We start from the raw sequence: 16,704 nt of genomic DNA, 5'->3' as shown, positions 1-16,704 counted from the left end.
CTCAGGGAAGAAGGTACCAGGTTGATTCCTGCTCAGTTCCACCAAGCCCTGTGTCCAAAGTAGTGTTTTTAGCAGTAGGATCTTACCTTGAAGTTCTGGGAGACAGCAAAGGGCATAATAGCCTGTAATGTAATGTTATTGGAGACTCTTGGGCTCCCCTAACCAACAAATGGAAGAGAAGATTCCCATGCCTAGTATTGGGGTGTTGTTAGCAAGTCTATAGATAACTCTTGGAGGGATCATTTTCACCCCAAGTGACATAACTTCATTTAAACTACAAATATGTATATTTCATGTGTGTGTTGGTATGTTTCCCTGTGGCTTTTTCAAGCATCCTCAGTGTTGAGTAACCTTCCTCCTGTGCTCTCTGCATTGCCTTCTTTCCCCAACCCCATTTTCCCATGCCCCCCCTCACAGTGCCCTTGGCCTGCTGCTTCCCTCTGCAGCGCTCTTTCTCCTGTGCTCCACTGTCCCTCTTTACTTTTCTGGTCTGAGGGCGGGTCTCTCCAGGATATGTGCTGACATCCTAAAAGTCACAAGTAAGGGGAACCATGTGGCGATCGTCTTTCTGGGTGTGGGTTGCCTCATTCAGTGCCATGTTTTCTTGTTTCATCTGTTTTCCTTGCAAATTTCGTAGTTTCACTTCTTTCCCGGACAACTGCCAAAGAGTAATGTCGCTGGCTCATGGTAGCTCTGCTTTTAGCTTCTGCGATGTCTCCACACTGATTTCCATAGTGGCTGTATCAGTTTGTAATTCTGCCAGCAGCGAACAAGGGTTCTCCTTTTCCCCGTCTTCTCTAGCCTTTGGTGTCAGTTATTTAAATTTCTTGATCTTGGCCATTCGGTCGAGAGTAAGATGAAATATGAAAGTAGGTTTTATTTGCCTTTTCTAATTATTAAGAATGGTGAGTCAGGTGGTGGTGGCGCACACCTTTAATCCCAGCACCCAGGAAGCAGAGGCAGGTGGATCTCTGTGAGTTTAAGGCCAGCCTGGTCTACAGAGTGAGTTCCACGACAGGCTCAAAAGTCACACAGAAACCCGATCTCAAAAAAGGGGGGGGGGTGTTAAACATTTAAAGATATTTCTTTACCGTTTGTCCATTCTTTTTCTTCTTTTGAAGACTTTTTGTTCTGATCCTTGGCCCGCTTTATAATTGGGTGGTTTGTTACCTTTATTCTCTGGTTTTTTTTTTTTTTGAGTTCTTTATGTATTCTGGATATTAACCGTCTAGTCTCTCCACTCCTTAGACTTTCTCATGATTGTTCTCTTTGCCGCACAGATCTACTTTAGTTTCATGAGGTCCTATTTGTCCATTGATGACCTTAGTCTCTGGATAAATGTAGTCCCATTCAAGAATCCCTTTTTTACACGTTTATCTTGTAGGTTCTGCCTATGTTTTCTTCTATCAGTCTTAGCGTTTCAAGATTCCCATTGAGGTTTCTGATGCATTTAAAGTTGATTTTGATGCAGTATCATAGACACTAATCAAATTGCATTTTTCTGCATGCGGGCATCCAGTTTTCACTGCAGTGTTTGTAAGAGAAACTGTCTTTTTTCCAGCGTATATTTTTTGGCATCTTTGTCAAATGCTAGATAATCATAATTATGTACGCACAAATTCTATTTAGTTTCATTGACTTACATGTTGTCCTTTTCCCTGGTACCATACTGTTTTTATTACTTTATCTCTATAATATAGCTTGAAATCTGGCATGGTTATACCTCTCTTTTTTTTTTTTTTTATCAAGATTACTTTGGCTATCCAGGGTCTTTTGTGGCTTCATATGAACTTTAGGACTTTTTTTTTCTATTTCTGTGAAGAATGTATTTTGATTGCATTGAATCTCTAAATTGCTTCTGGTAGGATGGTCATTATTTTATCAGTATTAATCCTGCCAGTCTGTGAATACAAAGGTCTTTCCAGCACATAATGTGTTCATCTATTTCTTTCTTGAGATTTAAAGTTTTCATTGTAGGAGGTCTTTTACCTTCTTGATTAGGTTTATTCCTAGATGTTTTAATTATTTTCATCTTATTTGTATTGGTGTCTTTTCTGCATGTGTATGTGTGTATCAAATGTGTGCAGTACACATAGAGACCAGAAGAGGGTGTTAGATCCCTGGGATGGGCGTTAATAGGTAGTTGTGAGCTGTCACGTGCATACTGGGAACCAAATTCAAGTTCTCTGGAATAGCAGGCAGTTTTCTTAACCACTGAGCCATCTTTCGATAGTCTTTTTTCTTTTCTTCCTTCTTTTTTGGTGTGTGTGTGTGTGTGTGTGTATGTGTGTGTGTGTTAGGGCTATTGTTAATAGGAGTGTTTAAATCATCTTCTCAGGATGTTTGTTACTGGTATCTAAAAAGGAAACTGATTTTGTATCTTGCCAGTTTGTGGAAAGTAGTTTTTTTCTAGAAGTGTTCTGGTGGAATTTTGGTGATCTCTTAATGTAAAATATCAAATCACCTATAAATAGGAATAATTTGACTTTTTTTTCTATTTGAATCACTTTACTTTCCTTCTCTTGTCTTATTGCTCTAGCTAGGTTCCGATTGCTATATTGAAAAGAAGTGGGGATAGTGGACAGACCTGTCTCATTCCTAATTTTAATGAGGTTGCTTCAAGTTTTTCTTCATTTGGATGATGTTGGCTATGGGTTTATCATATATAACCTTATTTAGGTTCAGGTATGTACCTTCTTGGTCTACTATTTTTTAGTACTTTTGTTATGAAGGCATGATGTTTTATGTCAAGGTCCTATTTTTGAGATGATACTGTGATCCTTTTTGTCTTTAAGTACATTTGTATGATTTATAACATTTATTGACTTAAATATATTGAACTATTCCGGTATCTCAGGGGTAAAGCTAACTTGATTGTTGTGGATGATCTTGTTTTATATAACCCTGTAATTGTTTTACAATTATTTTATTGAGAATTTTTGAGTTTATGTTCATCAGGTATATTGGCCTATCATCTTCTTTGGTGCTGTATCTTTATTTAGTTTGAGTATCATAGGAATACTTGCTTTACAGAAGGAGTTTGGAAGTGCTCATCTGTTTCTGTTGTCTTGAACAATTTAAGAAGTATTGGTTATAGATCTTTTTTGAAAGTCTGATAGACTTCTGTTGTGAATCCATCTGGCCTGAGCTTTTTTACCCCCACAAGCAAAAGGCTTTTCATTAGTATTTTGGGCTCCTTATTTGCTATGTGTTTGTTTAGGATGTTGATCTCTTCTTGGTTTAGTTTAGGTGGCTTGGATGAATCCTCAGCAGAGCAGGGCTCAAAGATCATCCACAGAGGCGGTGCATACTAAGACTGTTTTATCTGGGAGGGTTAGGGGAAAGACACTCACATATTCTCTTGATGGTTTCCTTCAGACACTGTCTTTATTCTTCTTTTGGTTATCTATTCTTTATTCTTATGGTGATTTCCTTCTCTCATTCTTGATGTTTTCCTTCTAACTCATTTAATACTCTCATTTTTTGATGTTTTCCTTCTAACTCGTTTTAACTGTATCTTTATTCTTTCCCTGACACCTTATATACCCCAGCAAAATCTGTCAGGCAACATAAAAATTACAGTGTGGTTACATTTGTTTTTCAGGTAAATGATTACAATGAATACAAGTTTAAAAAAAAAGCATGTTTTACCTATCCCTTACATAACTAAAATTTTTAAATATTACAAGCAAAAACAAATTATCTCAAGAACCCACAAATATTCATGCCCAAGCAACTTGTTAAAGATTAACAGTGTGTGGTCAAGCAAGATATTCTTTTACTGGCAAGCTGCCTTTTGCCATTACAAAGGAAGGGCCAATCACTCTATTACTTATCTTGAGAGGTAATCATAGAAGGAATCTTAAAACACCAATGTAAAAAGAATCAGTCAGCTCTACTTCAAATCTTTATGGTACATACCCACTCATCAATAGTTTTTTATATCGAGAGATTGAGGGAAAATGGGTATACGAAATTAATCATCACCCTTGATCACCAGGAAAGTACATCTGTTAGTAATATCGGGTTGCTTTGTGCTTGTTCCCTGACCTTAACAATTTCCTCTTTCAACTATGTGCCTTTCTAAAAGACATTTTAGATTGTCTTTTTAGGTTTTTCACCTCAAAGATATTTGACAAAAACATCTAATCTAACTTTAAGTTATTTTCAAAGCTTTGTTTCAGCTATGATGCCCTCTGAAACCTGTGAACATTAGAGTTAACAGAATTTAAACTAGCTGGGCTACTGGGACTCAGTTATTTGTCTTAACCATTAACCTGAGCCATAGTCTATACAGCTCCTCGATAGAAACACGTGTGCTCTAGCTGTGTGGCGCTTCCTTGTTTTATTTTTTATCATCAAAACTCTCTATAAACTGTTATCATTGATTAGACTCTATAGCTTAAAAAGAAATCGTCTTCATAATATTCCACAGGTAAAAACGCCCAGTAGAATATTTCCATGAGATAAACACACTGCATTACAAGCAGTGAGGGTCTCTTCACACCCATTCAGCCATGTCAGATGCCAGAGAAATATAACAGCTGCAGCAGCAAACATGTAAAGGCACAGCAGAAGCAAGAGGTCTCAGGGCCTAGTCTATCTAAGACTCACACATGGGGATTCACCTCCTGCTGGGCTGACACCTGCTGCTCCTTTAACACAGCATCAGCATTTGTCCATTTTTAAAATTTTCTAACTTAATGAATTCTAGATTTTTAGAGTATTTCCATATAATCTGAATTTCTCTGATGTCTATGGTAATACTTCACTGTTCATCTCTGATTTTATTAATTTGGGTTATCTCTTCCTTTTGATTAATTGGAACTAGGGCTTGTCAATCATAGTTATCTTCTCAAAGAGTCAATCTTAGATTTATTGATTCTTTATATTATGTTCTTTGTTTCTGTTTCATTTATTTATACTCTGGTTTTATTTTGTTGTTGGTTTTGTTTGCTTGGTTTGGTTTTCTCTGTGTAGCCCCATCTGTGCTGGAACTCACTTTGTAGACCAGGCTGGCCTTGAACGCACAGATCTGCCTGCCTCTGCACACACACACCCAGTATAGATGGAAGTTTCTATCCCGCCTGGTCCTGTAGCTTTCAGTCTTAAAGAAACACACAGAGGCTTATATGAATTATAAACGATTTGTCCTATTAGTTCAGGCTTATTATTAACTAGCTCTCACAACTTAAATTAACCCATAATTCTTATCTATGTTTAGCCACATCGCTTGGTACCTTTTATCAATGAGGCATTTTCATCTTACTTCCTCTGTGCCTGGCTGACTACTTTGTCTCTCTGCCTTTCCTCTTCCCAGAATTCTCCTAGTCTGGTTGCCCTGCCTATACTGCCTGCCTGGTTATTGGCCAATCAATATTTTATTAAGCCAATATAAGTGAAAAATCTTTACAATGTACAAGAGCATTATCCCACAGTACCTGACTGTGAAGATTAAAGGAGTAGGTCACCACTGCCTGGCTTATGCTTTGGTTTTTAATATTTCTTTTAAACAGAGGCTTTCTGCCTCAACTGCTTACTTCCAAATAACTGACATAAAGGCTTAATATTATTTACAAATGCTCAGCCAATAGCTCAGGTTTATTACTAACTAGCTCTTACATTTTAAGTTAACTCATATTCTTATTTATGTTCTGCCATGTGGCGGTACCTTTATTAGCATGGCATGTTCATCTTCTGCTCTCTCTGCATCTTGCTGGCAATTCCTCTGACTCAGCTCTTCTCTTCTTCATTATTCTTAGTTTGGTCACCCCATTTATACTTCCTGCCAGGCTATTGACCAGGAGCAGATGTGTCTCACTGTCATGAAAAACCTTAGGTAATTAAATATATTAAATCCATATCCTGTAGGCCTTTGAAGCATTTGAAGGCCACCTATCTAATTATCTCTGTGTATGACCTTGTAAACATACCTAACATGATTATGAGTTTGACTGTTATAGGTGACTGTGAGTCTGTATTTTTAAATTGTATATTACATTTATAAATGAGCTGCATAAACATAATACCTTAAATAAGAGTATAAATATACATACAGTATAGCAAAAATAACTTTAAATTTGTATCAATAAGCTAAAATCTATACCCATGTCAAATATTTGTAGATTAATAGTTGTTTTTTGGATTAAAATAGGTTCAATAATGTACCCTTTTATTTCATCATTCCTGTGTCATCCCCCCCCCCATTTTTTTAATACAAGATTCCTGAATTTAATTTTCTTTGCTCAGCTTTTTTTCTGACCATTACCAGTAACAACTTGTAACCAACCACCTTAAATGATAACAGACATTCATAATTTACTTTTGGAAATTTGGGCATAGTTTTCTAGACTACTAACTGTTGATTGGGGGCAGTGGTAATCTTTGGGGGACCCTAAGAATATTTAGGATTATGATCCCGTGAGGCTGGATCATCTCAACTAGATACCTTGAAGCTGTTCTGGATGAAGAACTCAGAGGAAACTACAACAGAAGCACTCTGAAACATTGAATCATGTGGACCATCTGTTCTGATTGAAAATTTTGTGGGGGTCTTCCTTGGTCAAACCTGAATTTTCATAACTCAAAGTGAATCTAGAGCCTCTCATTCCCTGTGGAAATAAAAGCAGATCCTCTTTCCCAAAGTAACATATCTTTTGACTTAAATTTTTTTTTTGTTTTTGTTTTTCGAGACAGGGTTTCTCTGTAGCTTTGGTGCCTGTCCTGGCACTAGCTCTTGTAGACCAGGCTGGCCTCGAACTCCCAGAGATCCACCTGCCTGTGCCTCCCGAGAGCTGGGATTAAAGGCACGCGCCACCACCGCCTGGCATTGACTTAAATTTTGACACCAAGATATTTTTAAAATATATAGGTTGGTTTAATATAGTAAGGTCTCTCAGCAGGCGAAAAATTTAAAGACAACACAATAATATACATAATCCAGACTCTGTGTATTTCCCGTCTTTTCGTGGCTTATTATATTTTTTTTACTCTATTTCTTATTTAAGAACGTTCTCTATCCTTTTTCTTTTCTCTACCAAGTCTATGTATATTTTTAAACACACTGAAGCCCATTTAGAAGCTTTTTGTTTTTTGTTTTCTCCTGAATCTCTTTAATGTATAACCACATAAGTCTTTAAACTGCTAAGCCCCATTCTTTGGTTTGTGAGAGCTTAGCTTTGTGGCAGTAGTACCAGTGGGAGCCATGTTTACCATCTCAACTCTGGTGAGTTTCTGGGTCCATGCCACCATAGAGTAGCATGCCACCGACTGCTCATAAACTTCATTCAACTTTATTCAAGTTTGTAACATGCCCTCTTAAAAGACCCTCATGGTTTTTGCTACCAACACTAAGTCAGGAAGGTGCCTCTTAAAGGAGCCATGCCTCTGCTTGCCACCAGCAAACAGAGCTCACCCAAGAAAATTCTGCTGCTAACAAGCTTTGCTTGATTCCATTTTTTGTATGTCTAAAATCCTTTTTATTTTTTAAATCTTTCTCAGATTCTTTGTGGAAATTCTTGTCCCACATTGGGCTTAATATTATTTATAAATGCTCAGCCGATAGCTCAGGCTTATTACTAACTAGCTCTTATATTTTCAGGTAGCCCATATTCCTTATTTATGCTCTGCCATGTGGCGGTACCATTATTGACATGGCATGTTCATCTCCTGCTCCTTCTGTGTATGATTGGCAACTCCTCTGATTCTACCCTTCTCCTTCCTATCATCTTTAGTTTCATTGCCCCATCTATACTTCCTGCTTTGCTACTGGCCAATCTGTATTCTATTAAGCCAAATTTTAGTGACAAATCTTTACAGTGCAAAAGAGGATTATTTCATAGCAATTCCTTGTTATCTGTTGTGTTTGGGTTTGGTTTATTCTTACTTCTCCAAATTCTTGAGTTATATCATTAGGTCATCTATTTTAGTTTTTTCTGATACTTTAATGTAGGTGCATAGGCATGGCTCCTTTAAGAGACACCTTCCTGACTTAGTGTTGGTAGCAAAAATTTTCCTCTTAGAGCTGCTTTTGTTTTTTATTGTTTGTCTTAAATTTTTAATTAAGATATAATCACATAATTACCCCCTCTTCATTTCCTCCTTTTCCCCACCCCCTTTCAAGTGTATGAGTCCTTATTCTTTCATCATTATTTTTATATATGCAAATGAATATGGAAATGAAACCTGCTGAGTCTGACTTAGGCTGCTTATCTCTGTGGAAGACTAATTCTCCTTCAGCACCCACTAATTGTCTATAGCTCTTTAGTTAGAGGTGGAGCCCCATGTCATTTTCCCCATCTACATTGGCATTTCTACTGGTGTTATCATTTTCTGGTCTTTCTTTTTAAACAGCCATATTTTTGAGATTTTGTGGGTATGGCTTCCCTATAATATCTAGAAGGCAATCTTGCAGCAGATATCTTGGTGTCCTGGCTCTTGCAATCTTTCCACCTCTTCCACAGTGCTGTCTGAGTCTTAGGGGCAGGAGATGTATTGTAAATATGTCATTAAGTGCTAAGCATACCACAGTTCCTTTTTCTCTGCATTTGGACAAATTATGGATTTCTAGTGTGGTCTTCTACAGCGAAAAGAAGCTTCTTTGATGAAGGATGAGAACTACACTTGTCTGTGGGCATAAGGATAAGTATTTAGAATGCAGTTAGGGATTACACTCATTTAGTAAATTGATAGTAGTAGGTTCTCCCCTTAGGTCTATATCATCACAAGCCACTAGGTTTACAATGCCAGCCATGAATTTCTTCTTATTGAGTAGATCTCAAGTCCAATTAGACAACTGTTGTTACCACCAAGACAGTTATCTTGCCACACTGATTGGTGTTGAAGTTCATAGGCTTGGAACTGCTTTTAATGTGTTCTGGAGGCATTTTTTGTGTTGTGTTTTCATTTTAATTTAGTTCTAGGAATTTTAAATTTTCTTTCTTATTTTTGTCTTTGACTGCATTTATCATTAAGTAATTTGCAGTTTAATTTCCATGAGTTTGTGTATTTATTTGCTGTTGTTTGTTAAGGTTTATTGTCTAGTGGTCAGGTAGGATACAAGGTGTTATTTTGATTTTTTTATTAATTTAAGATTTGTTTTATGTCCCAGCAACTGTCTACTTTAAAGAAACCTTCATGCGCTGCTAAACAGAAAGTATGTTCTTTGGTGTTTAGGTTGAATATCCTGTACATCTTGGTTAAGTCCATTTGATATTTGGTGATATTAGTTCTGATGTTTCTCTGCTTATTGTTTGTCCAGATAGCCTGTTTTGTTTTGTTTTGTTTTTTGAGAAAATTTGGTATTGCTATCACCTACTATTAATGAGTTGAAGTTAATCTTTGTTTTTAATTCCACCATTTATGCTTTATGAAACTGGATATGCCAGAATTTAAGTGTGTGTGTGCGTGTGTGTGTGTATTTACTTGTTTATTTTAGGATGGCAATGTCTTCTGAGTTAATTATGCCCAGATTAGAATGAAGTGTCCTTTTTCTCTTCTAATTAATTTGTTTAGAGTTTATTCTGTCAGAGATTAGGATAGTGGCCCCCTACTTGCTTCCTGACCTCATTTGCTTGGCATTGTGTCTTCAATCTTTTCTCTTTAAGGCAATACCTATCTTTGAAGGTAAGATGAGTTTCTTATACACAGACCAATGGGCTTTCTCCCTTAATCTGTTCACTAACTTGTGTCTTTTGATTGGGAAGTTGAGGCCGCTAGTGTGTAAAGTTACTGTTGAAAGGTGTGTGTTTGTTGCTCTCATGGTATGGTTTCTGATTTTCCCTGTTTGTGTACTTAGCCCTGTTTTGTATCTCAGGAATTTTAGCTTCATTTGTTTTCTTTCTCTAGTGTCCTGGCTATACTTATTCCTCTCTTCAACCCAAGATATTGCTTCCCATTTTTATATTCTCTGTTGGGCTGATTTGGTGGACATTAATTCTTTTGGTCTGTTTATATCATGGAATGATTTTCTTTCTCTTTTGAAGTGTGGTAAATAGTTTTGCAGGATGTAGTAGTCTAGGTTGGGATCCACAGTCTTTTAGCCAGGTTCTGGCTTTTAAAATCTTAAAGTTTGAAAAATCAACTGTTATTCTCATGGGGTTTCCTGTATATGTGACTTATGGTTTGTCTCTTGCAGCTTCCAGTATCTTTTTTGTTCTTTATACTTAGTGTTTATCTAGAATATGCTGTGGGACTTTTTTTTTTCTGCCCCTGTCTATGCTTTCTATTTGTAGAGATGTTATTTCATGTCATTCAGTAAAATTTTTGGTTTGTCTTCTCATTTAGATTTCTGTCCTGATACAGTAGAATCATGGTTTCCATTTCAGAGTTGAGGAAACCTTAGTTGGTATATGTTTACCTAATATGTGGTAATCTACCCAAAGTTATTTCTAGTCAGTTTCTTCAAGTAGGTTCTCCTGGGATACCTATATCACCTTCCTTTTCTATGAACTCCACGGTGTGCCTGTGTCCTCAGAGTGTATGAGGCTGCAGGAGCCTATGAAGAGAAGTGGTTTATGAGACACAGTTTCCAGGCCTCTAGTTCATGGAGGAATTCCTCAGAGCCAGCCCAGCTAAGAGCATGGAAATATTGTTTAAAGGTTGAAAGCGGGTGCTGTACATTCCCTCTACTAGGAAAGGCCGATTGATTCTCTTTAATCAACCATAGTGAGATTCAGATCACTGTGGTTTATAGTCTGTCATTCAAAAGGAGAAATGCGATTATTTAATTTAAATAACTGGTATTATAATGGGTTGTCAGCATACGTCATGTGACTGTTTAAATCCATCCCGATCTTCAGATATCTAGCAGAAGCTGGACAGTGGCTCATCTAAGTGATGTCTGAAATTATCTTAAGGGTTAAACAAGAAGGAGTGTTTGGAGATTCTCTGTGGGGCTGCAACAAAGTGTTCTATGGTTGCTTCTGGGTGAGATGTGTATGGGGCAGGATCAGGCCCTTCAGCTACTTTGCCTTGTCTATAGCCTTTTGTAGGGGTGTTTAGGCATCCCTCAGCTTACAGCCCGGCCCAATCATTTAAACCTTTAACAAGGTCAGGATTTGATGGCTTTGTGTGTTTTATATACTGCAATAAGCTTTTAAATCTTCCCCTATTTATTTTTATTTTAACAGGTAATGGAAATGAATATAAACTATATCCTGAGCTTTCTAGCTATCGTGAGAAAACTGGTAAGTAAAACTGTATTGCTTAAAAATGATCTGTAAGGGGGGCTGGAGAGATGGCTCAGTGGTTAAGAGCATTGCCTACTCTTCCAAAGGTCCTGAGTTCAATTCCCGGCAACCACATGGTGGCTCACAACCATCTGTAATGAGGTCTGGTGCCCTCTTCTGGCCTGCAGACATACACACAGACAGAATATTGTATACATAATAAATAAATAAATATTTTTAAAAAAATGATCTGTAAGCACCCTACAATCACAAAATTTCCAGTTAATTTGATGAGTTATGGAAATTTATAGGAAAGTGTTCAAGTCTCTAAATTGTAGATATTCTTTAGTGACAAGTCCTATGTCTTTGTTCTCTGGAAGGCCTTGAGAGGCCAGTGGAGACTGCGGGAGCCATCATTGCCATTTGCAGCCCATGGTTTTCTAGTAAAAATATTTCTCAACTTGTTTTTCTTAAATACTCCTTAGAAATTTTTCTTGAAAGGATTAAGCACTTTAAAAAAAAAAAAGAATCGAACACACATTGAGGCCAAAGATTAAATAGTCATTAATTTAGCGTCCTAAACTTCTGCCACTAAAGTCATCAAATTATGTGTTTACTGAATTTATAAACTATTGAGGAATTGGCCATTTTGTGTGAGGATAAGTAATATTGTCAAAAAAGCAGGTAATGAAAATGTTAAATATTATCACAAACATGAACGTATTTTCAATGTCTTTTTTGGTGAACCTGGGTCTTTTAGCTTTTCCTGTTTTCCTGGCTCATGCTTCCTGCTGTGATCCCATGGCAGTGGTTCTGGTCTAAGTCAGTGAACACAAGCAACACCCTCTTGCTTCCTGCTGTGATCCCATGGCCGTGGTTCTGTTCTAAGTCGGTGCACACAGGCAAAGCACTTGTGGGAGCCAGCAGACAGCTTGCAGTAGCCACTTCTCTCCTTCTATCATGTGGATCCTTGGGATCTATCTCTGTCTTCCATCTTAGAAAGGAGAAGATTCTAAGTCTGTTATGTGAACCTCACTGAGATTCTCCAGTGTAGGTTCTGACACCCGTTAGAAAACCCAAAATTAAACCCTAACTGCTCAGTTTCTATCTTTACAAGCCATACTTCAGCTGCTTTCCTAACATATTTACAACCCAACGTCATTTTCTTGTTCTAGGCAATTTGAATCAGCCAATAGAGGTGACAGCACTCTACTCTTTCGAGGGACAACAGCCAGGGGATTTGAATTTTCAAGCGGGAGACAGAATCACAGTTATATCAAAGACTGACTCACATTTTGACTGGTGGGAAGGAAAACTTCGAGGCCAAACTGGAATTTTTCCAGCCAACTATGTAACTATGAATTAAGGTTCATGCTATTTTGTTATTTGATAATTGCTCAGAAATATTTCTACACGGACAGGATTCATTTATTTGCATTAATCTGTTTAAACACTTCTTTGCTCTGCCAATGTTTTATCCAGTTAAAGAAGATTTTTCTCTACATATAAATAAATGGTTAAATTAACTTGTCGCTAAGCTCTTTGTATTAATTTAATCACATAAACCATTCTACAGTTGTCATCAGCAATTTTTATGGCCATGTCTTTCATGCCCATCAGAGCCCGCTTACCCTTGAGTACTCTAACTCCTCACTACCACGGTTTTAGTGCAAACCAATCATGGCTGGGGAGCACTGCTCCCCTTTCTATGAACATGGGTCAACCTCTGGACATCTAGGTAGGGTAGAGGTTTGTTCTTTTCATTTAACAAGGTTTTAGTAATTAAACAAGCTTGTGAACTTAAAGAAGAGGAGGCTTCCATGGAGTAGAGGGGCCTCAGAGCCTCGGGAAGAAAGTCTGTATCTGTTTCCCACCCTGCCAATGTTTTGCTTTCCATTGTCTTCCAAATCAAACCATAGAAACTTGGCTTTCTGTGCCCCACGAAATATCTTAGAAACTAGAACTTCTTTTTCTCCAAGCAGATCTTCATGCTTAGAAACCATAACCATCCCCTAGTCCTCTGTCTTTCCGTCTTGGAACTAACTATAAAGAAATTCTCTAATGTGCTTTGCCTACTAAATCATAAGACCCACACTAGGCACAGGCAAGGAATGTCATCAGGTGGTGGCCCTTTGCCAGCCGCAGTTATGCACAGCTGACCATTCTTCATAGAACCTAAGTATAAATCAGTCTGGAGACTCCCATAAAAGATGTCCAGTAAAATAATAATCAAATATATTTCATTCACTCCTCCCCTGTTAACCTGTCTTTAGAGGATGATGATCATCATGACGTTGTATAGCTGGCAGAAAATGGATCACTTCCTTTTCTCCTCTGAAGTGAGCAAGACCAAATCACCTTGCATAGCGCTGGAAGCATTTGCCCTGTACAAGGACTTACATATTGTGGTTAACTTGTAAGCCTCTTGACTGATCTTAAACAATTTACCCAACCTCTATGCCTCAGTTTCTCCACTTTTCATGATTACATAAAATGCTTAGAACAATGTTGATCGTGTAAAGAAATCATTAAACCTTAACAACTAATGTTGCATTTCCTTATATGACAAAGAACTCTGCCTTTTCTACTTTCCATTTGGAATGTCCGTATAACTAAGACACACTACATGCAAAGAAGCCTTATTTTGCATTTCCTGTGTGTTCAGATGCTGAGGCGGCTCCCTGGCACAGACACAGCACAGTGTTCAGGATGCCTTCTAATGCTGATTCTCTCGGCCCTGTCTTCCTCCTAGATTTCATCCTCTGAGTGCCTTCTTCTCAGACACCTGCCCAACCCTCTCAGGGCACAGAGTGCCAGACCACTGTCCCATTTGCTGAGCCCTGTCTGAGAAACCCAGATCCCGAAAGATTTGTGTTGTCTGGGGAGCGGTCTCTCAAAGCTACAGGGGTGTTTGTATTCTCTCTAACAGGTCAAGTGAACATATGGACAGATAAACCCGAGGGCTGGTCCACAGGTATTTTCAGACCACCTATTTTGTTGAAGAAAAACTGAATGAAGCTAACCTAGTAAAGAAAAAGAACAATGAAGTCCTAAGTCAAAGCTAAGGAGCTGCAGTATGCTTAGACACTGAGAAATACTATAAAGAAGGTTATTGGTAGCACATAGAAGCAGGTGTAGCTCCATCAAAGGTGGCTTGGGAGGCCCATGCATGGAGTATGTGGCCTAAAGACTCAAGGAGTGAGCAAACTCTAAAGGATTCAGGTGTCTTGTACAACATGGTGACTGACTATACTTGGTGATGATGTGTCCTGTTCTTGAAAATTACTAAGGCAGTCGATTTTAAGTCTTTTCACCCCATGATGTATACTGTAAGTAGATTTAATTATGCCACAATGTTTACATTTTCTCAGACATGATATTAAGACATCAATTTTACTTTTCAACTAAAATAGATGTTTAGAAAGAACCTTTAGGTAAAATTAGAATATACTGGATATATGAAAATATTTTCTAAACAGAAGAAACAAAGAGTATTTTAGCTAGAGAGATTGTGAAAGTGGAAGGAAGGATTGTTGCACCTAGGAGTGCAGAGACCCATGGAGGAGGTTTTCATTCTGTATATCTGTATTTTCATGACGGGGAATACCCTCGTCCTACAACTATAGATGGGCAATGAGAAACAAAGGTTGTGAACATGGTCCAGATAGATGTTTTAGAGGTTTGTATGTTAACAGAATGGTTTGCAGGATAAAAGGCCATCAATAAGTTGGCTGTGGTCATAAACAGATGGAAGTCGAGAAAGCAGGATCTACCCAGCAAATAAGGTTTGTGCTCCATACAGAGTAAGTCATCACAGGGAGAAGTGGGGTAAGCTTGGTAAAACTAGAAAAGAAGCCAAAGGAAGATGAGGTTTTTCTTTTTTCTCATGTTATTTTAGGGATCTAACCAGACACATCCAAGGAAAGTTGTGGGTTTGTAATGACGTGGAAAGATCTGAAGTCAGTACTAGAATCTGGAAACATTTCCGATGTAGTTTGTGATTAAAAACAGGGAGATTTGTTGAGGCTACACCTGTGCTCAACGTTCGTCAGAAATAGAAAGGAATTGAAGACAAAGTACTTAAATAAGTACTAAATGGAGAAAGGTGTAACGTTGGCTCAGAGTTCTGAATGCACGAGGCCATGACGTGGGTGACTCAGCAGTTCCCTGAGTCACCATGGGCAACCCTAGCAGAGCTCCAGTGTGCAATCGCCTGAGTTGGCACTGGCAGAGGCTCTGAGGCAAGTACAGAGTCTGGGGCCAACTTCCCATGCTTACACTCATAGGAAGGAATGAAGAGATTCTTAGGCTAAATCCTGCTGGCAGAATCAACGAGTGGAACGATGTAATTGTTACAGCTTTTGCTATAATCTCATGAACACTTGTTTGATTTTTATGCTTGGTCCTTGAAAAGTGTGAAAGAACTCTAATTGGCCTATAACTTCAGGAACTGTGTTGACTATTCATTTTAGTGCCAAAGGGTATTCATTCCCCAACTGTATGCCACAAAAAAATTTAAAATAGCTTATGTTATGTTTCAAAACTGTTGACTTTAATTTATACAGTCTTCTGCCAAGGATTAGCTAATGAATGCCAACCAGACAGACTCCCCCAAGCTTAGATCAGTAGCTCTGGGATTTACCTTAGGAACCTGGTTACTAAATGAGCTCAGTGAAGTTGGTACAGTTATCGGCTCAGTGATAAACATGCCAAAGCATATCTGTTAAATTTGGGGGTTAATTAATAATTTGCAAAGATATTCCATATTACTGAAATAAAGAAAAGTCAGAGAGTGAAACAGTAGAAATAGGTCATTTAATCACACTTTAAAAGTATATATTTAAAAAGAAACCATACATTCAGCTGATAACAGGGCTGCCCAGTCTGTACGGGAGACATCAGCTGTAAATGTACACTTTTTAATAAGAAAAGTTCTTTACACTTAGAAATATGTTTAATAAGCCCTAGCAAACAAATATAGATCTGTTCTTACTGCTGTGATCCTGGGAGAGGGAGAAAGGAGACAAAGCCACTGTCCAGGGAGCACCAACTTCACCAGCTACATAGCTAGCCAAGGGTGATGGGCAGTGTGATACCCATTGCCTTCCTGATAAGGACATACATGCTGGCGAAGGCCAGAGCACCAGAGAGTCACAGCAGTTGACTGTAGCTCTGTCAACCCACAGGACATGAATCCATCATACTAAGGAGACACATAGGTCCTTTATTAAGTCTGTGGGTCCCAATTCGTTGCTGTCTAGAAGGGTGTTAGAGCTCCCTAGAAATGGTTATAGCCTTATCCTCTAAGGTGCTGCCCCTTCTCCCAGCAGACACAAATGGAAACAGAGGCCAGACTTAGGACCCAGGGCTCAGCTCCTATGGCCACCTGTGTGGCATCAATTACATGTCCTACAGATATTTCTCTTAGTCTGGACACCTGTGTGTCATCAAGTACACATCCTACAGACATTTCTCTTGGTCTGTGCAGAATTAGCCCTGCTTTTCAGTGCAGAGCATAAACACCTCATGGTGGTCT

General features: G+C 38.3%; 1 protein-coding gene across 3 annotated transcripts in view; it reads left to right on the top strand.

Moving 5' to 3' along the window:
* Sh3yl1 (SH3 and SYLF domain containing 1) overlaps window positions 1-12,694 on the top strand; it is a 40,025-nt gene extending 27,331 nt beyond the window's left edge. For all 3 annotated transcript variants that reach the window (XM_050126543.1, XM_050126544.1, XM_050126542.1), the window contains 2 exons: window positions 11,130-11,186; window positions 12,344-12,694. In XM_050126543.1, the coding sequence (XP_049982500.1) occupies window positions 11,130-11,186; window positions 12,344-12,534 (248 nt within the window). In that variant the 3' untranslated portion in view covers window positions 12,535-12,694. The remainder of the gene's footprint in view (window positions 1-11,129; window positions 11,187-12,343) is intronic.
* Window positions 12,695-16,704: the final 4,010 nt, after the last annotated feature.

Source organism: Alexandromys fortis, unplaced genomic scaffold (assembly GCF_014885135.2).
Source record: "Alexandromys fortis isolate MF-2015 unplaced genomic scaffold, M_Fortis_MF-2015_v1.1 scaffold_237, whole genome shotgun sequence".
NCBI classification, from domain to species: Eukaryota; Metazoa; Chordata; class Mammalia; order Rodentia; family Cricetidae; genus Alexandromys; species Alexandromys fortis.
The sequence above is the reverse complement of the archived record's forward strand: the minus strand, read 5'-3'. Positions and strand labels throughout refer to the sequence as shown.